The 16,036-nt window shown below is 43.1% G+C and overlaps 1 protein-coding gene across 2 annotated transcripts in view; it reads right to left on the reverse strand.

Annotated features, from left to right (window-relative positions):
• LOC136773869 (uncharacterized) overlaps positions 1-16,036 on the reverse strand; it is an 88,422-nt gene that overhangs the window by 56,276 nt on the left and 16,110 nt on the right. The window contains exon 1 of one of the 2 annotated variants that reach the window (XM_066727798.1): positions 13,205-15,376. The exons of the other annotated variant lie outside the window; for it this stretch is intronic. Coding sequence (XP_066583895.1) covers positions 13,205-13,259 — 55 coding nt within the window. The 5' untranslated portion in view covers positions 13,260-15,376. Of the gene's footprint in view, positions 1-13,204; positions 15,377-16,036 lie in introns of those variants that run through there. 2 annotated transcript variants of the gene reach the window in all.

Raw genomic sequence — 16,036 nt, forward strand, 5'->3', positions numbered from 1 at the left:
AGAAGAAAGTTGTGCTTACAGTAGATGAGCCAGTTGAACTGATGAACACGTAGCACACGGCTACGCGCGGTTACGGTTGCGGCTATCTGCTGTTGGCAAAAGGTGCGGACCTTCGATAATTAATTACCCGCGGCAATCAGCGTCTGCCATCTTTCATTAACGATACGTCTCTTCTTTCCTCTCACAAACCTGCCCCTTTTCCAATTTTTTCAATATCCAATATAAACTATGACCTCTCGCAGCGCCAAAATCTCAGACCTTTTTACAATGATCTTTATAAACTTGCAAGAATATTAAATATACCGCTCATTAATGGTTTCCCAAGAAGCCTCGTTTTAATTACAACAGGTTACGAAACTAAAGGTTAATCGCGACTGGCCGCTCGTTAATTGATTTCCACATTGAAATATCTCGAATCGTCTCGAATTGCTTTGTAGAAATGCAAAATGCCTTTAGTTCACTCGGGTTGCACGATGATTTAATAAAGCGAAATGCTCGTTCAACGAAATCTTCTCCTCCTCCTCCTCCTCTCCAGCCTTAAAAATCACTGAGAAAAATCTAGTATACATAGAAATGTTTATAATACATAACAGTTTCGCAAAGCTGACGAACAGTTGGAAAAAAGGAAGATGATTGACGTCGCTGAGAGTCGGTGAAGATGGTGAGTGCGAGTGTTGCAGAATAATAATAAGGTTCTTGAGTCATTGTAGACTTCGAAGAAAGCACGTGACTTCACTGACAAATTGGCCTAGTAGTCCCGACGGGCAGGGGGATCCGCGGAGAGAGACCCGATCACTCAGAGTAATTAATTATCGACTCTGTTGCTTCTCTCCTAGGAGATTCTCGTGTCGATCGACACTGGCATTCCCGGAGTGGGCGAAGTGCGAACGATCCATTCATTATAAGCCATCAGCCGGGACTTGCCTACGTGTTCCGCGTCAATGCTCGTCCTTTGTTATCGTCACGTCTTCGCGTAAGGATAAAACCCACAGATAACGCCACTTTTCACCTACGTCCGCCTCGAAACTCTCGCAGGCACTGCGACGACAAAGTCTCTTTAAATCTGCGCTCTTCGCTTACACACACACATACATGCAAAAGAAAATGTATTTTTATCATATGCTAATTTTCTATTAAGTTTATTCCTACTACCACGAAACCAAGAAGAAAGAAAAACTTTCGTGTTATACGCGCCGTATATGTGTAGGTATAGTACCAAAAGGGTAAAGGGCGGAAGAAATGTTTCCACCTTGACTGAGCCTTTTAGTGCTTTGCTTCTATATTGGGTATTTTATGGAAAAAGCAATTCAATTGGCCGTACTCGAATCGAAAAGAATTTCTTGCGATGAAAGCAGAACACGTTGAGTCAATAAATCCTCGAGAGATGGTGAAAAAATGAGCACGAGCTAGCTGGGGATAAATTAATCCAGAATTCTACCGTATGGTCTAGCACGATTTGTAAGAGGACACGTCACATGGAAGAGTCTGGTTCTTACTTGGTTCGATTAACATCCAGGTTAGGAGCTCTGCCCATTCGTAATTAATTTTTGCTCATTCAACTTCTTACACCGGATGCCTTCACCGATCCTCCCGAGAACATCTCTTTTTGTTTCCCTTGAAATCACGAAAACCAGATCCAAGTGGAAATCCCATAAATTCCTGCCCCAGGAAATCGCCTTGCGTACCGCTCTCAATGCCTTCGAGATACATAAAATTCGTCGATTATTCCCACTCGAAAAAAGTCTGGAATTTATTATTGCTAACCTTTCCCGCTAAACGCAACTGAGTCAGCGATAATGCAGGTGATTTTTCGCACTTAATTATTACTTTAGGCCCCAGAGTCGTACTTTGCCTCCTAACGCTGCTCTTTTCCGCTCAATTATCCGAAGAATGCGTTTTCTGAAATTGTTCCGATGTACAGCAATGCGGGAGAGGAGAGTGCGACTCTCTCACGGAGCTTATTCGAACACTGATACAAGTTTTTACCTCCTGGTCTCTACTCGAGGCGCACGGTTTTCCGTTTAACGTTCGACTCTGTATATAGGATTTAAATTTAAAAAATGATTGTCTCGAACCTTATGCTGCTTACGAAATGAACGTTGAAGGAAATTTTTGGCGTCAGGTAGTAGTAACAGGTGGTCTCGTAAGAGAGAACTCAAGGAGTGCACCTGCCACGTCGTTGGATTGCCAAGAAAGGTGGAAGGTTTCAAGAAGGATGATGGCGTAGAAAAAAAGAAGAGTATACTACCGAAGAAAGTCGGAGAAAACGAAGATTGCAAAGTCGCGTGAGAGTATTCAACAATAATAAGGGAGGAAGGGTAGGGGCGGTGGTTAAAGGAGTGATCGATTAATAAAGTATAGAAATAATAAAAGCATGTGGCGAATTGTTGTTAAAAATTCAAGAGAAAGAAGAAAACGAAAAAAGATAAGGGGGAAAAAATGAAAGATGAAAGGAAGAAGTAGCTCTTGAGATGGAAAGAGTCAGCATAAAGGGAGGGGAAAGACTAAGGAGGAGGGACCCGTCACGAACTGCGGGCTAATTGTCCGAGAGATTGCTCCTGCAGCCTGCTGTGCGCTGCTGTTCCTCCTGCCGTCTGTCTTGCATCTTCTTCCTCGACCTTAAAATGACCCCTACGCGTCCTCACCACTAGATCAAATTGAAACTGCTATTTCTTCCTCGCGTTCCTCGATCCACCTACCCCACAATCCTTCCTTGATCATTCTCTCTATCATTCCTTAATTATCCGTTCTCATCCGATTAATCCCACCCCTCATTTATTTTTATACTTAAATTCAAACAGCCTCTTTATTTTGTCTCTGCATGCTTCTCATTCTTGACTTAAATTTACCGGGGACGTCAGAGGTGTACACTGTGTCTCTGCACAGCAGAGGGTACCCTTAGCTAGGAATTCTTGGCAGGGTCGACTTCCGATCAGCTACCGATGCCAGGGAGTGACTGCGGTGTAAAATCCTTGTATTTGTGTGACGTGTATGAAATACGCTTAGTGGTGGATGGTCAGCAGGAGTTCGGACCAATGATGGAGCTCACGGCCAGTCAGCCAGTACTAATTAAGCTCGGAATGCTGTATCTAGATTGAAATCTGGGTGACCCCACGCCCTGGGGCCGGCACCTTCAACAACAGCAGTTCACCAACTCCCTGTGAGATCAACCATACGCGATCTTTCCTATTATTTCTTTTTGCTCGTTCAATCATTGAAAAATCTCGTTTCTTTCGCAAATATATATAACATATTTATCATCATACAGCAATCTATTGGCTCGTTGAACTAATACGATTTTTCCTGCGACACGTTACCATAATCGAGTGTTTTTAGCATCAAGCTCGCAGGTCGTGGCCATAACATTTGACGATCGTTAAATCCGACCTCAGCTCTTTTATACGCAATAGCGAGAAAAAAAACGGATGACTCGACTCACCGCATGACCCCTGCACCTTAGCCTGCTCTGCAGGGACTTTTTGCGCGAGAAAAAACTTGCTTTATTGCCAATCAGATTAAAGCCTGTCAATCCGATGATCGGCAATTACTTCTTCATCGGGCAACCGTGAAATGGCCAATCGTACCAAATCTCGTACTCGGGCTAAAGGAACGCTGTGTTGGTTTACAATTCTAATTATGTAACGCACTGAGATAAAATCTCAGAGAGGCCTATATATATATATATATATAGAAGATTAGCATCTATACCATGATTCGGTAAGTTGGGTAGAGTCTCCCGTTATTGAAAATCGGCTTGGCACTAATTTAAATAGCGGGTCACGGCATTTTATTGTTAAGATTTAATGGGAACACTGATATGGATCGCGAAAGGTTAGCGCGCGGATAGCAAAGGTTAAAACAACATAGTGAACTTTACAATCGTGCATATGATGCGAATAATACCGCGTATATCTACGCTGATTACGATTCTTTTTTTTTTTTGTTACTCTCCAACTTAGCACGTGAACCGTCTTTACCTCGCACATTTATCTACCGGACTTGAAAACACGTATCGCGCATTTCGCGTATACCGCACAGAGATTATTTTACCGTTTACCCAATAGAAGAAACCGCGCGACTGCAGGCGTCGAGTCAATTGGCGCATACACACGTTCTTCGGATTTTTCCATCTAGATGAAAGTAAAAGTTCGTTACGATGGATTCGCGTAAAAATCGCTCTGTCCATTGTTTCGAGAAGAACGTGCCGCATGTACAATCTTGTATCAATAGGAGCTCCGTAATGATTGGCTGCCACCAGAAATCCATTACCGCGCGCCACTAATAATTTGCTCGGGATAGTGATCGAGGCTTGTTGCCACGTGACTTTTTTCCGGAATAAATAACAATGTTTCCCCGGCTAATATCCTATCCGTGACAAGTAATCACGGAAACCGACATTAAATCCGGCCGTAATAGACGCAACAATGTCGATGAAAGTACCCTTTGTACTGTTATTTTGAGGTCGAGCTGGATTAGGAAGGAAAACTCTGCACGGTATCCCTGTTTCGACGGTCAACAGGGAAGCAATAGAGTGATTAGAGGTACACAATGGTGATAAGATATTTCCGGTGGTGCGTAAATCAACGGCGTATACGAGATCTTTCATTATTTTACGAGTCCTGTGATTTTTCCATAAATGGATTTTATTATTTTCTCTTGTCGAGAATCTATACGTATATATATATATATATATAAGACGTGGTGGTAGAAGATTAAGTGGGCAGGTTAGAGTGTGGCGTGATCGAGTATGCATTGTAGGTGGAAGAAACAGTCGCATGCCTAATAACGATAGTGAATCGTAAATGTAAATCGTCTTCTTCAGGTTCAGCCGAGTCCGGCAGGACACTCAGGGATAAAGCGTGAATAAGCAGCGGCGTTTCTTCCGCTACGTTAAATTTAGCGTGGTCGTAAACCTTAGCCTATTGCTAAATGCGCATCGGCCGACAGAGTTAAGCTGTCACTTTGACAGAAATCCATTACCCTGACATTAATAATTCACTCCAGATTACAGAGCGCGACTCCAGTGTGAAGAAACGGCCAGCCTGCTAGACTTAATAATGCGACTAATTGATGAGCGCGAAACGCACACTAGCGAAACGACATCTTATCTGATGCAGACGGTCATAATTTGTACTTATAGCTAATCGCAACCCGGAGTCAGCAAGGTAAACAGTGCTTTATCATACCGAGGTTTGCAAAATATTATGTGAGAAAGCTGTTGGCGAATGTTCATAATCTTATTTAGTATATATTACGCAGTACAGTCTATACGATTTCTTCGGCATATTACAGGATAAACCCATAGTGTCCGTATTGTGCCAGCAAGATGGTGTAAGATACATTCAACGGTATATCATTGGCCAAGTGGACCAGTCTCAGTGTTATCGAAAGTCACGTTCTAGTGTTTTCGTAATGGATGAGAGCATTTGCGGTGATACAGTCGTAACCATGCAGCACTCGACCCTATATTTTTCCTTTTATCGGAAGATATTGATAGAAGAATATTGGAGCAGCGCCGTCATGCGTCAACGTGATTGCTAGAGGAAGATAATTCGATGGAGTCTTAAATGCAGTAGTAATCAGGATGTTTGCTGGGTAGGAGGTTGATCCAGCGGGAGGCCAGCAGTTCGATACGGTCGTAAAGGTAGTGCGTGGGGGGATCGCGCGGGTTAAGTTGTCACCGTTGGTTTCATAAAGGATCGAGGGAGTCGGGCAGGCTCGCCAGCATTAAGCGTGGAATCATCCTGAAATATAGTCAGATAAAAACAGCAGGCTACGACCTGCGGGACGTGCTTGTAGTCAGGTCGGGTTACGCACTGACTTTACAAACGACTGACCTCCGGCACATGGCTTTTTCGATTCCACCGCTATATAGGTGGAGGCAGAGGGGAGGGAGGGGGGGGGCGAACCCCCCCGAGGAATGGGAGAAACGCAAGCGACCGAACCGCTGGGAATTAAGAGAAGCAGGTAAGCGCGACTGGTCGACCCTCCTAAGAACCAAAATTAACGCCTTTGTACGTTTGACCTAATCTCTTTTCGTTCCCCACTCCCTCCCCCTCCACTTCCCTACCTTTGACTCTTTCTTATTTTCACGCACCTGACGTAACTCTCCGCCACTTTACGCTACAATATGAATACTTTATCGTCGTAATTCAGCCTTCATAAAAAGCTTGATAAACGCGGAGGTAAACAGTGTTGCCGTATGCAGTTTCGCTGATCTTGCATATGTATTCTCGGCTGGCTAGCAAAATATCATTTTTACCGCGTAAAACGCGAACGATGAAGCAACGTTAGCTACCGCGCGTTAGGAAACCAACTGATTAAATTTATTAAATTTTCGATTAACAATATATTATGATTGAAAGATTGCAGGTACGGTGGTGGAATTTTAATGGATATGGAATTCAGAGTCGGTGACTGTTATAGGCAGCTGCTGAACTTGAAAGTGGATGATTCTTCGAAGGATATAATATAACGAGTGATCGAGTTGCGTTAAGAAAGACGCGAGCGTTACGGAATGGAACAGCTATCGATAATAATAATGACTTTTCGAGTGAGTTTCATGGTGAAATTTCTGAAAATATTTAAACAGCTGTTCGCGAGAGGCACTACACTGCGTATAATAAAGAGGTAAGAATTAAATTCCTATTACGAAACTAATGTTTTCCATTGGAAGCCGAACAGTTATAGGTCCCTCTTTGTGCGTATGGGCGATTATAAAATCTCGAATGGACCGACGGATGGGATTCCTTTATCGGAACAATGTTTGTCGGATGAGTCTTGGGGATTTCTCTGGTATTATAAAATTCAGAATGGTTCTGAATTCCACTTAAGAGTGCCAATGAAGGCACACGAGCTTCGTTAAATAAAATGCAAGCGAAGGAAGACGTTGAGGCAGTTTATGGAACCGGTCCTGGCGAACCTTCAGCATTCCCTGGTACCCTTTGGCGACATAATTGTTTCAGGAGAACAAACGTTGATGTTTTTTTTGTCTCTAAGGAGGATGAAACCCCCGGAAGTCGGCAAGAGGTAAAGTCACGTCGTTAATAAAGGCATGCAGGGCTCTCTCTTTAGCCAAAGATACGTGACGTTTATGGCGAAGGACGGTATCGTAAAGGCTCGACTGCTCTTTTCGAGCCTCTAATGTCTCTCTCTCTCTCTCTCTCCCTCTTTCTCTCACACACCCCGTACCCTCCCCTTCTCCCATCCTCGCATTTTTACCCTCGCTACACTCAAATGACACTCGCCTCTTACTTTCTCCCTGGTAATTAAACACTTTTACACAAACGTTGTGGCTGTTTAATTTTATGCATTTACGAAAGTCGTTTTCTTTAATAGATCTACCAATGCTTTGCATCATTTTAATTCATACGCGTATTCGGAATTTCATAATTGCATTAGAACCTAACTAGTGTTTTCTTCGGAAGAAATATCATGGCTATCGTCATTCAAGAAACATTTCTCGTCCTTGTCATCTTTTTTACATTTATTTAATTGGTTCCCCATGCACCATCTTTCGATTCACCCTACTCTCCTCCTTCGATCGTTATACGGTTCCAATGCATTTCATTTGGCTCCAATCATTTCTTCCATTTCTTCTTACTCTACCTCGTCATCTATCTGATCGCATATCGAATATACGAATCATTAAGAGTGGATGTCGTCTAATAAGGTATAAATTGATCAAAGCATACATTTCAATACTTTATGCTATAGCTATATACATATACATATACGTTATAGCGAACGATTCAAATTACTCGGAAAACAAACTTCCTATATGGCTGTATAGGTATATATATATATATATATATATATATATATATATATAGTTACTAAATTTTTATGAATAGCAGGAAAACAGCACATGGTACGGAGAGTTTTAGTCGAATCGAAGAAGGAAGGAAAAAATCGTAAAAATCCGTTTATCAGTTGCGCGAAACCGGAAACAGAGGAATACTGGCGCCTGAGATTTTCTTTCAAAATTAAATGGCATCTTGTGGAAATGTGCTTTCGACCTTATTATTTCCAATATCTTATCCCGGTCTTTCAGCCCCTTCAAACCCTGTCTGAAGATCTCGTTCTGGTTTTTAGCCCCTTTCTCAGCCTCCTCGAGGAGGACACGCGGCTATAGAAACGCCATAAACACGTCGCGGCCGGCGGGGACGGGATAAAACGTCGGTTTTATGCGAAGGCGTTACCCGACCAGGAGATTCCCCTTCCTGATAGAGACGTGTTTTCAGGTATTACCCGCTTGTGGACAGGTACAGGTTCTTAGACTGGCGTTACGACCGCTTCGGAACGCAGACTCCCTCTTAATCGGAGATGCCTCAAAACAGTGAATGAAGTTTAACGCTTCAAGACCCCGGTCTTGTTCGATCAAATAAGACCAGCGAAAATCAATGATTTATCGATATGCTCGTTGAATGAATTTCTAGATAAATTAACGTCGAGAGTCGGAAAGGGATAGAGAGGAAAGTGGAGGGGGAGGGGGGAGGGGGGAGGGGTGGTCGTACATGCTTATAAAACTCCTCGGAAAACGTCGCACTCGCGTTCACCCCTTTGGTCACGTTTTTTACTTATTAAATTCTTCGGATAATACTGGGAGATAAAGCGACGAACAGTAGCAGATGTAATAAAAGCAGCCGAGACTTGGTATGAATCAAAGAAATAAATTTACAGTGATTTCTTTCCATTGGATTGTAACCTTTACACATTTTCCTTATCGGGACCACTGGCAAGTATAAATATCCACTTCCTACTCATCCACGCCTCTTCCAACTCGTATCCCGAGCAAGTTTTCTAGTCGAACGACTTATCCAATCGACTTCTCTAATGAGGTATAAATTGATGGTCCCCGATAACAAGCGTACATGTTACTCGATCTTTGCGTGCACTTATTTCCATATCTTATGTACCTCGCAATCATCTCGCAGACTTTAATTCTCGTGCGTTAACCTCATACTTGACACTTCCAGTTTTATATCGATAGGCGAGCGAATCGGGTAAACAGACTGGGAACGGAATTTTATTGCCGATACAAAGTGGAATGCTCTCGTCTCTATTTCGAGCAGCAGCAGCAGCCACAACGTACAGGACTTTGAACCTCCAGCCAGCACGTTCTGCTTTACCGATCCTCTTAAAAAGCAAGGTCGACTCTTACTGGAATCCTGCGGGTGTGATAAAAAGTGAATTGAGCAAAAGGCAGCTGGACAGAGTTCACACGAGGGAAACGGTAGCTCGCTCGACTTGGTATTCGGAGAGTGCAAATGTGTGATGTCGCGACCGTCATACCAACACTCTCCGGCCTCTCTTCAGGATTGCGCGCTGGATACTTTGTAGGCAGACGTGCTGCTAGCTAGCAGAGACATCTGAATATTCGCAGAAGCTTGGATTCATCGATTCCGCCGATCAACGCTGCGACACCAGCTTTGTTCGACACTGTATTCGAGTGACAGTACCATTTACCATTTGCCTGCAAACCGATCGGATTCGTCTCGCACGGCATAAGTCGCTACGTGGATGGCAAATCAACTTCCTTCGATTCCTTTTCTACACCACATTTTCCATGAGAATATATCTCTATCCAATTTCAAGCAGCAACATCCTCCTTATTTTTATCCACGCGTCTATTTATATATAGAAACATCCGGGAAACCAGACTTTTATAACTCAACCGATGACATTTATCCTTCCAATGGCATTCCTGCACCAACATCGAAACTAGTAACTGCTATCAGACTAGATTTTTCAAACAACTGCTGGAAATCTCAATGTCAGGTTAGAAAGGATATTTCCAAGCGAGTCTTGGATAAACACCAGAGCAGTGTCAATTCACCAACGTCTTTTTCTTCTCTCACATATATGTATATGTATAGTATATTTTTCTATACGTGTAAAAAGTAAAAACGGGCAATTTCAGTCAGCTGGTGGCCGATAGGAATGTGTTTTTTCATTCTGGTTCTCTCTTATCGACAGTCTCTCGTCCTTCGTCGTTTTCTAGAGAAAATATAACCGTTCCCTCTCTCTCTCTCTTTCTGCGACAAACCAGCACGTTTCCCCAAACATATCCGCGTGCCACGATTGCAAAGTGCTATTCAACAATTCGCACGGGCAATTAAGCGACGTGACTGGCACGATTCGCGCTATAAAAACGTCACGACGCGATTAAGGACTCTCCCCGTACGTCAGCTGTCCCTGTCCCAGTACGAAAGGGTGCCAGGACACCTTCGCACGCGCCTGCAAACTGCGCTCTGTCATTTATCAACTTCCTGAAAATCCTCCCAGTGATATCCCTCCCTATCTAAATGGATAATCTCGCTATTAATCAAATAACTGTCTGGCTACTGTAATTTCAACTTGCTTTTCCACCTGCTAAAACGCCATCTCACTCTCCATACCCCGAAAGATTTCTTTTTTCCGTATAGGAATCTCTTCTGAAATTCAACTATTTACCTTGGGAAGAAATTGGAAGAAAATCATCTTCTATCCGGTGTCTTTGTGGCGCTATTTGACTCTCGTGTACAGAATCATTCGCCCGGCCATTATAACTTCTTGCACGTATGAAAAGCCACAAACCACTGGCGTCATTTCGCGGCTGCGAACACGAAGATTCTCTCCATTTCTCGCTCTCTCTCTCTCTCTCTCTCTCTCCTCAACCACCCGAATCATCCATGATCCGCCATGTCCTGTCTTTTCTTTTACAGCCTCACTTTCCCTTTAGTCTTATTCGCAGTACTACGTACTTTTGCAATCTTCTACTTTTCGCTCGGTAATTTCTCGAGAAGCAGCTACAGAGATATAGCATACCCTCGATTCTCCAGCACGTACCGCAAAATCGTTCCGATCAATGAGCTTCTGGTTACATTCATACCCATTTGCTGTATACAAAGCAGTACTGGCTACCTGACAATGAGACTGCACGAAATTTTGTTGCACCATCCACAGCAACTGTGTGAATCTTTCGACAATCTCACTGGTAGATTAAAGGAAAAAAATAACATTTGCCATTTTCCTCTTTTTTTCGTCAATACAAAGTCTGCTACAGATCTGTGTTTTTCTGGTTTGAGAGAGGTTGGTTAATAAATTCTTTGAATATAAATATAGAGAGGAACTGAAAGTAGGTAGAACTCTGTTGAGCAAAGTGTCACAAATGGAATGCTCGGTTGGCAGATTGTCACGATGTCACGTTCCGTGGAATTTTTTATTTGGATGAGCATAGTTCATCGAGTGTGTCAGAAACAATGAAAATGAAACGGAGCCACGAGCCTATATTCATCCGACGTTGCTGTCAGCGCGTCAGTTTCAGCAAAGAGAAAGATGGTAGGGCTGACGCCCGCCAAGCCGAGGCTTTGTGGCCCATAAACAAGTCAATCGCAATGCCGTCGCGTTGTATTTTGAGTGACAGCCAATATTTAACTCAAGCCATAATAGCATCTAAGCGCGAACCTATCCGAAGGAGCCCGAAACTCTACAGACCAAGGGTACTCTTTAATTGGTTGAATTTGCAAGAAAATAAAGTAAAACATATATCGTTGACCAATTCTCAGTCTGAAAAATATATAGTATTCGCGAAAAAGCTGTTTAAATATTTTCGTATCATTCAAATGGTGTTTATCAAGAGTCTGCATTTTGTTAAGTCAATATTAGCACGCTATTGAGGAAAATTTTGGCAGCGAAAGGAAATGGAACTAAAATTTTAAAATACGTTTGACAAGTTGCTCCGAAATTTTTAACGTTTTTGGGAAAGAGGGGATGGAATTGCAAAAAAAGTAAACAAATTAATATGGCGGGTCACCTTAATTAGAAGATACGGAGGAATAACGGGTGCCGATTGGGCGAGATAAGGCTGCTGGAAAGTTGCGGGAGCTAAGTGGCCCCCTATTCGCTACCGACAGCTTCCAAGAGCTCCTAATTGTTAAGATCGAGCACCATAATTACAACCTCCACGATTCGTTCTCATCTCGAAACACCCCGTTACCCGTCCAATCGAAATCCTCTTTTCAAACGCGTTTCGGGTTTAATTCCGATCATTTCTCTTCTCTTTTTTGCGCCCAAAAAATTAAATTAGCTATGTTTAGTTAGCCTTTAACGAAAAAAATTCGTAATTGCAGCAGTGATTTTATGCTATAATTTCTATTATTCGTATTTTCGGCTACCGTTTATATATATATAGAAGAGTTCAACGAACGAAATGATATACTTATATAGTCGTGTATGGCGTAGTTTGATTAAGCTTAAAGGATTCTCTCACAAGAAACCAATGCACTCGATGCCACTTGGTTTCATAACTTTTGCAAGATGATCCTTCAGGCTCATTTTACAATCAGCTCAATCCGACTTTGTTGTCACGTTCTAAAGGTATTATGATACCCCACTGATAGCTACTGAGAAATCGAGATACCCTCATCCTGTTGTGAGACGAAAAAAATTTCCAATTTTCTAAATACCATCTCGTATGAACTGCTTGTTCATCTATTTCCTTCTAATCGTACATACATGTATATCGTTTACCAATATTGACACATCTTACGAAAGTAGAGTCACTATCATAAATTATTAACACATCAACCAGCATCCCCTCGAATTTCAATGTTTCCTCCAACTATTGCTTCAAAGTTTTTGAATCTAATCGATGAAATTAGTACCAAATTAAAATATACAAACTACATATAACGTACACCCATAAAAAATTGAAATTTATTAAATCAACATCTGTTCTAGTTTGACTATATCGTTCTAAATACGGAAAGTACTCAGTCACGAGTTTATCTTCACCTTCGTTCCAGATATGAAAGCAGTCGACAACTGTTGGTCTGATATTGCTTTATCGGTTACTCGTATAAAACTAATAGAGAGGTTCACCTACAGCATATTTATTGACAAGCAGATATATACGGCGTTGATCAGTATGAATTATTGTCGCCCATTAAAGTCACAAAGGAAAATTTCGAGAATGTCGTCGAATTGTCCATTTTATCGATTGTCAAACACCGTAAAGCGAGGATTTATTGACTGAATTAGTCGGCGGTTGTTGAAATTCACGACTCATTCGCACGCGTAAAAGCGACTGATTTGCACGGCTTATGGGAGAAGCGTGAAACTCGAAAGTAAGATTAATTTTATACGTCGGAGCTAGCATAGTAGTAGTGGTAATTTAGATTCATTGGTAGGATTCAATTGAGCCTGAATATGGTGTACTCACCCGTGTAACACCAAGCTGGCCAAACGACAGGGCTTTCGGTGTCCAGCTCCCTCATTCTCTCAGCGACCCGCGGACATCTCCACTCCGTTCTTCCTGTCGAGGCAGTCAGTATGTCCAGTTTGTCAAATGATTATTAATCCTGGTCAGTGAGATAATATTACAGGTCTAATCCTGGCTTCTCTCTCTCTCTTCTCCACTCTTTTTTAGACCATTGATTTACCTGCGTCCTCCAAGACGAGAATTCTTTTAGGTTTTTTGCAGCGCAAAATACTTTGACAGCCAAACCACCTGTTGAAGCCTCAGACTGGAAGAAGCTACGTCATTCGCAGTGGTGATAGAACGTCGTGCGCGCTATAAGCTTGGAAGGAACGCAAAGATTTACACGCCAACTCTTTTATCGATGGCGCGCACGTGCAAGGGTTGATTCTTTCAGGGAGGTTCAACTGGATCGATAAGAACTTTTCATCGATCCTCCTGAAAATTGTCGAAGGGTTCGTCGAGAATTCTTCTTCGTCCGATTTTTCAATTAAATCTTCAAGGACGAGCGACGCAGAACGATCAGCGAACAATGTTAGCTTTTATTGATTCTCTTTTTCTCTCCTCCTTTCTCTCCTCTTCAAAGCCACTCCATCCCGATGCTTTTTACCTTGACGAATACGCGTGTTCTTGTGTATATGTGTGCGTGTCACGGAGGAAAGTGTCAAAGCTATTGACTTTTTCTCCAGCGTTCTTTTATGTCAGCGTAAAGCTTCGATTATGTGTCCTCCAACGAGCTCGTTTCACCGTAACCTCTACACCACGCGTGTTACACGGAAAGGTGCGACACGCTTGGCTCGAATCGCGCACTAAATGTCAAGAAAATGTCAATGCGAAGTCTTCCTGTTTAGCGCCTCGGATATTTCTTCTTTCCACAGCGCTAATCCAGTCAATAGACTTTTCAGGTAGAGTTTAAAACTGCAACGACGTTTCCTCGGTGCAATAATATTTCTTCTTATCGAGCACTGGCTGCTACCGGCAATTGTGGTCGGATCGTGTTACCAGATTTCTTCGCACTGCGTTACACCAATCTTTTGATTTCGTTCACCCGACACCGCTTCGTGTAACTGTCACGCGCGTGCAAGATACGTATACGTAGCCTATTCAATTGTAATTGTAAATTTCGAGTCTTCGTCAAGACCACCAGTTATACTGGAAATAAGGTACGAAACGCGTCGATAACACAACTGTCAATGTTTCCTCTGGCGCACTTCCTGTGTGTGATGCGCCGAGTCAGATGCCTCACGAGTAAATAAAAGCGGCCTGTGTGATCACTGATACCAAAAGCGTAAAGAGATAACGAGTGCACTGTTTTCTGTACCAGTTCCCCAAGGTTTTTTTACGATCGACACGACACGTTCGGATTAAATTTAACTCACCTCTTATCTCTCACTTATCGCACCGGCGATAAACTGATAAGCCAATAAAATCGGATGAAGCACTGGAACACGCCGAGTTCGGAAATCCTCGCACTATTCACAGCAATTACTGCTGATCACCTGGACAAATTTCGAGTATCGCAGAGTCTTTTCGCAGCCACTCGTTAATTCACACAACTGATTTTCGACCGAATGTCCTCTGTACGTTCCGCGGACAAGGATTAGTTTCCTCGTAAAATCTGTCGGAACAGGACCTTACTCATTGCAGGGCCAGGATTTTGGTATAATTGAGAATTGTGTGGATGAAAAAATTATTAATTTTTCTAGAGCTATTGGACGTTTTCGTGAAATCTATTGGACGCAACAAGTGACATATAGGCACTAGGAGAGTGTTCCGCGCGCTCCGGAAAAGAGGCTACGGACGCGCGAGTCCCGGAGGATCGTTGACGTTGCGCGGGACGACACAACACTACAACACGGCACTGCTGGTCACGGGGCGAAAAGACGGGGGCAGGTTGGGGGAGGGGGGATGTGAAAAAAGAGCAAAGAAGGGAGACTAGAGTGAGAAAGGTGGAGTAAGGGTCAGGAGGGAGGAAGAGGTTCTCTGTATGGTTGGAGGGGGAGGTAGGGAGGAAAGAGAAAGAAAAGAAGATAGAGAGAGAGAGAGAGAAAGGGAAGAACCTGACCAGTGGACACACGATGCCTGGTAGGCACGACACGCAGGTAAACGGAGTGGCACTTAGGTTGGTGCACCTGCCGCGAGAGTCCGCGTCGTAATGGGAGCGGGGCAACGGCGGCAGGTAGGCAGGCCTTCGTTAACCTGCAGAGAGAGTAGGGGAATCAGTCACATGGCGAGCCGCCTCGAGAATCCACGGAGAGGTGGTAGCGCCCAGTGGTGGTGGTGGTGGTCGAAAGTGGTGCTGTTCTCCAAGTGGTGGTGGACCTTATTCGTGCCGCTGATCTCTACCACTACAACTCTCTCAGTCAACCTCTTCCACGATTCGCATTAACCCATGCTACTCGCTACCTCTTTCCTCCCGTTTTTTCAATACCTCAATGAGTTTTTCAGTAGCGCACGTGGATATTACATTATGCCGGTATCACTTGCAAAATTCCTTTTAGAAACGTCAGCTTGCCACTTGATTAAGATGGATGAATCAGCCTGTATCGAGGAAGCACAAACATCGCTCGTCTTCTATTAATTGATTTTAATCTGATTTTCTATCTAATTATAAGTATAGAGAGTTTTGAAACGGAGTAGTTTTATGAGAGGAGCAAGGTCCGAGGCGAGTTTTCGCAGAATGGTATTTACACGAGTGAATATGTATATAGGCAAGAGCGATAATCTATCGAGTGATCTCGGCGAGTCTATTATTGCCCAGTTAAAAAATACGTGAGCTGGTTACAGTAATCTGCG

Source organism: Prorops nasuta, unplaced genomic scaffold (assembly GCF_024137725.1).
Source record: "Prorops nasuta isolate Cenicafe-Biocafe unplaced genomic scaffold, Cenicafe_Pnas_1.2 PNAS00005, whole genome shotgun sequence".
NCBI lineage: Eukaryota > Metazoa > Arthropoda > Insecta > Hymenoptera > Bethylidae > Prorops > Prorops nasuta.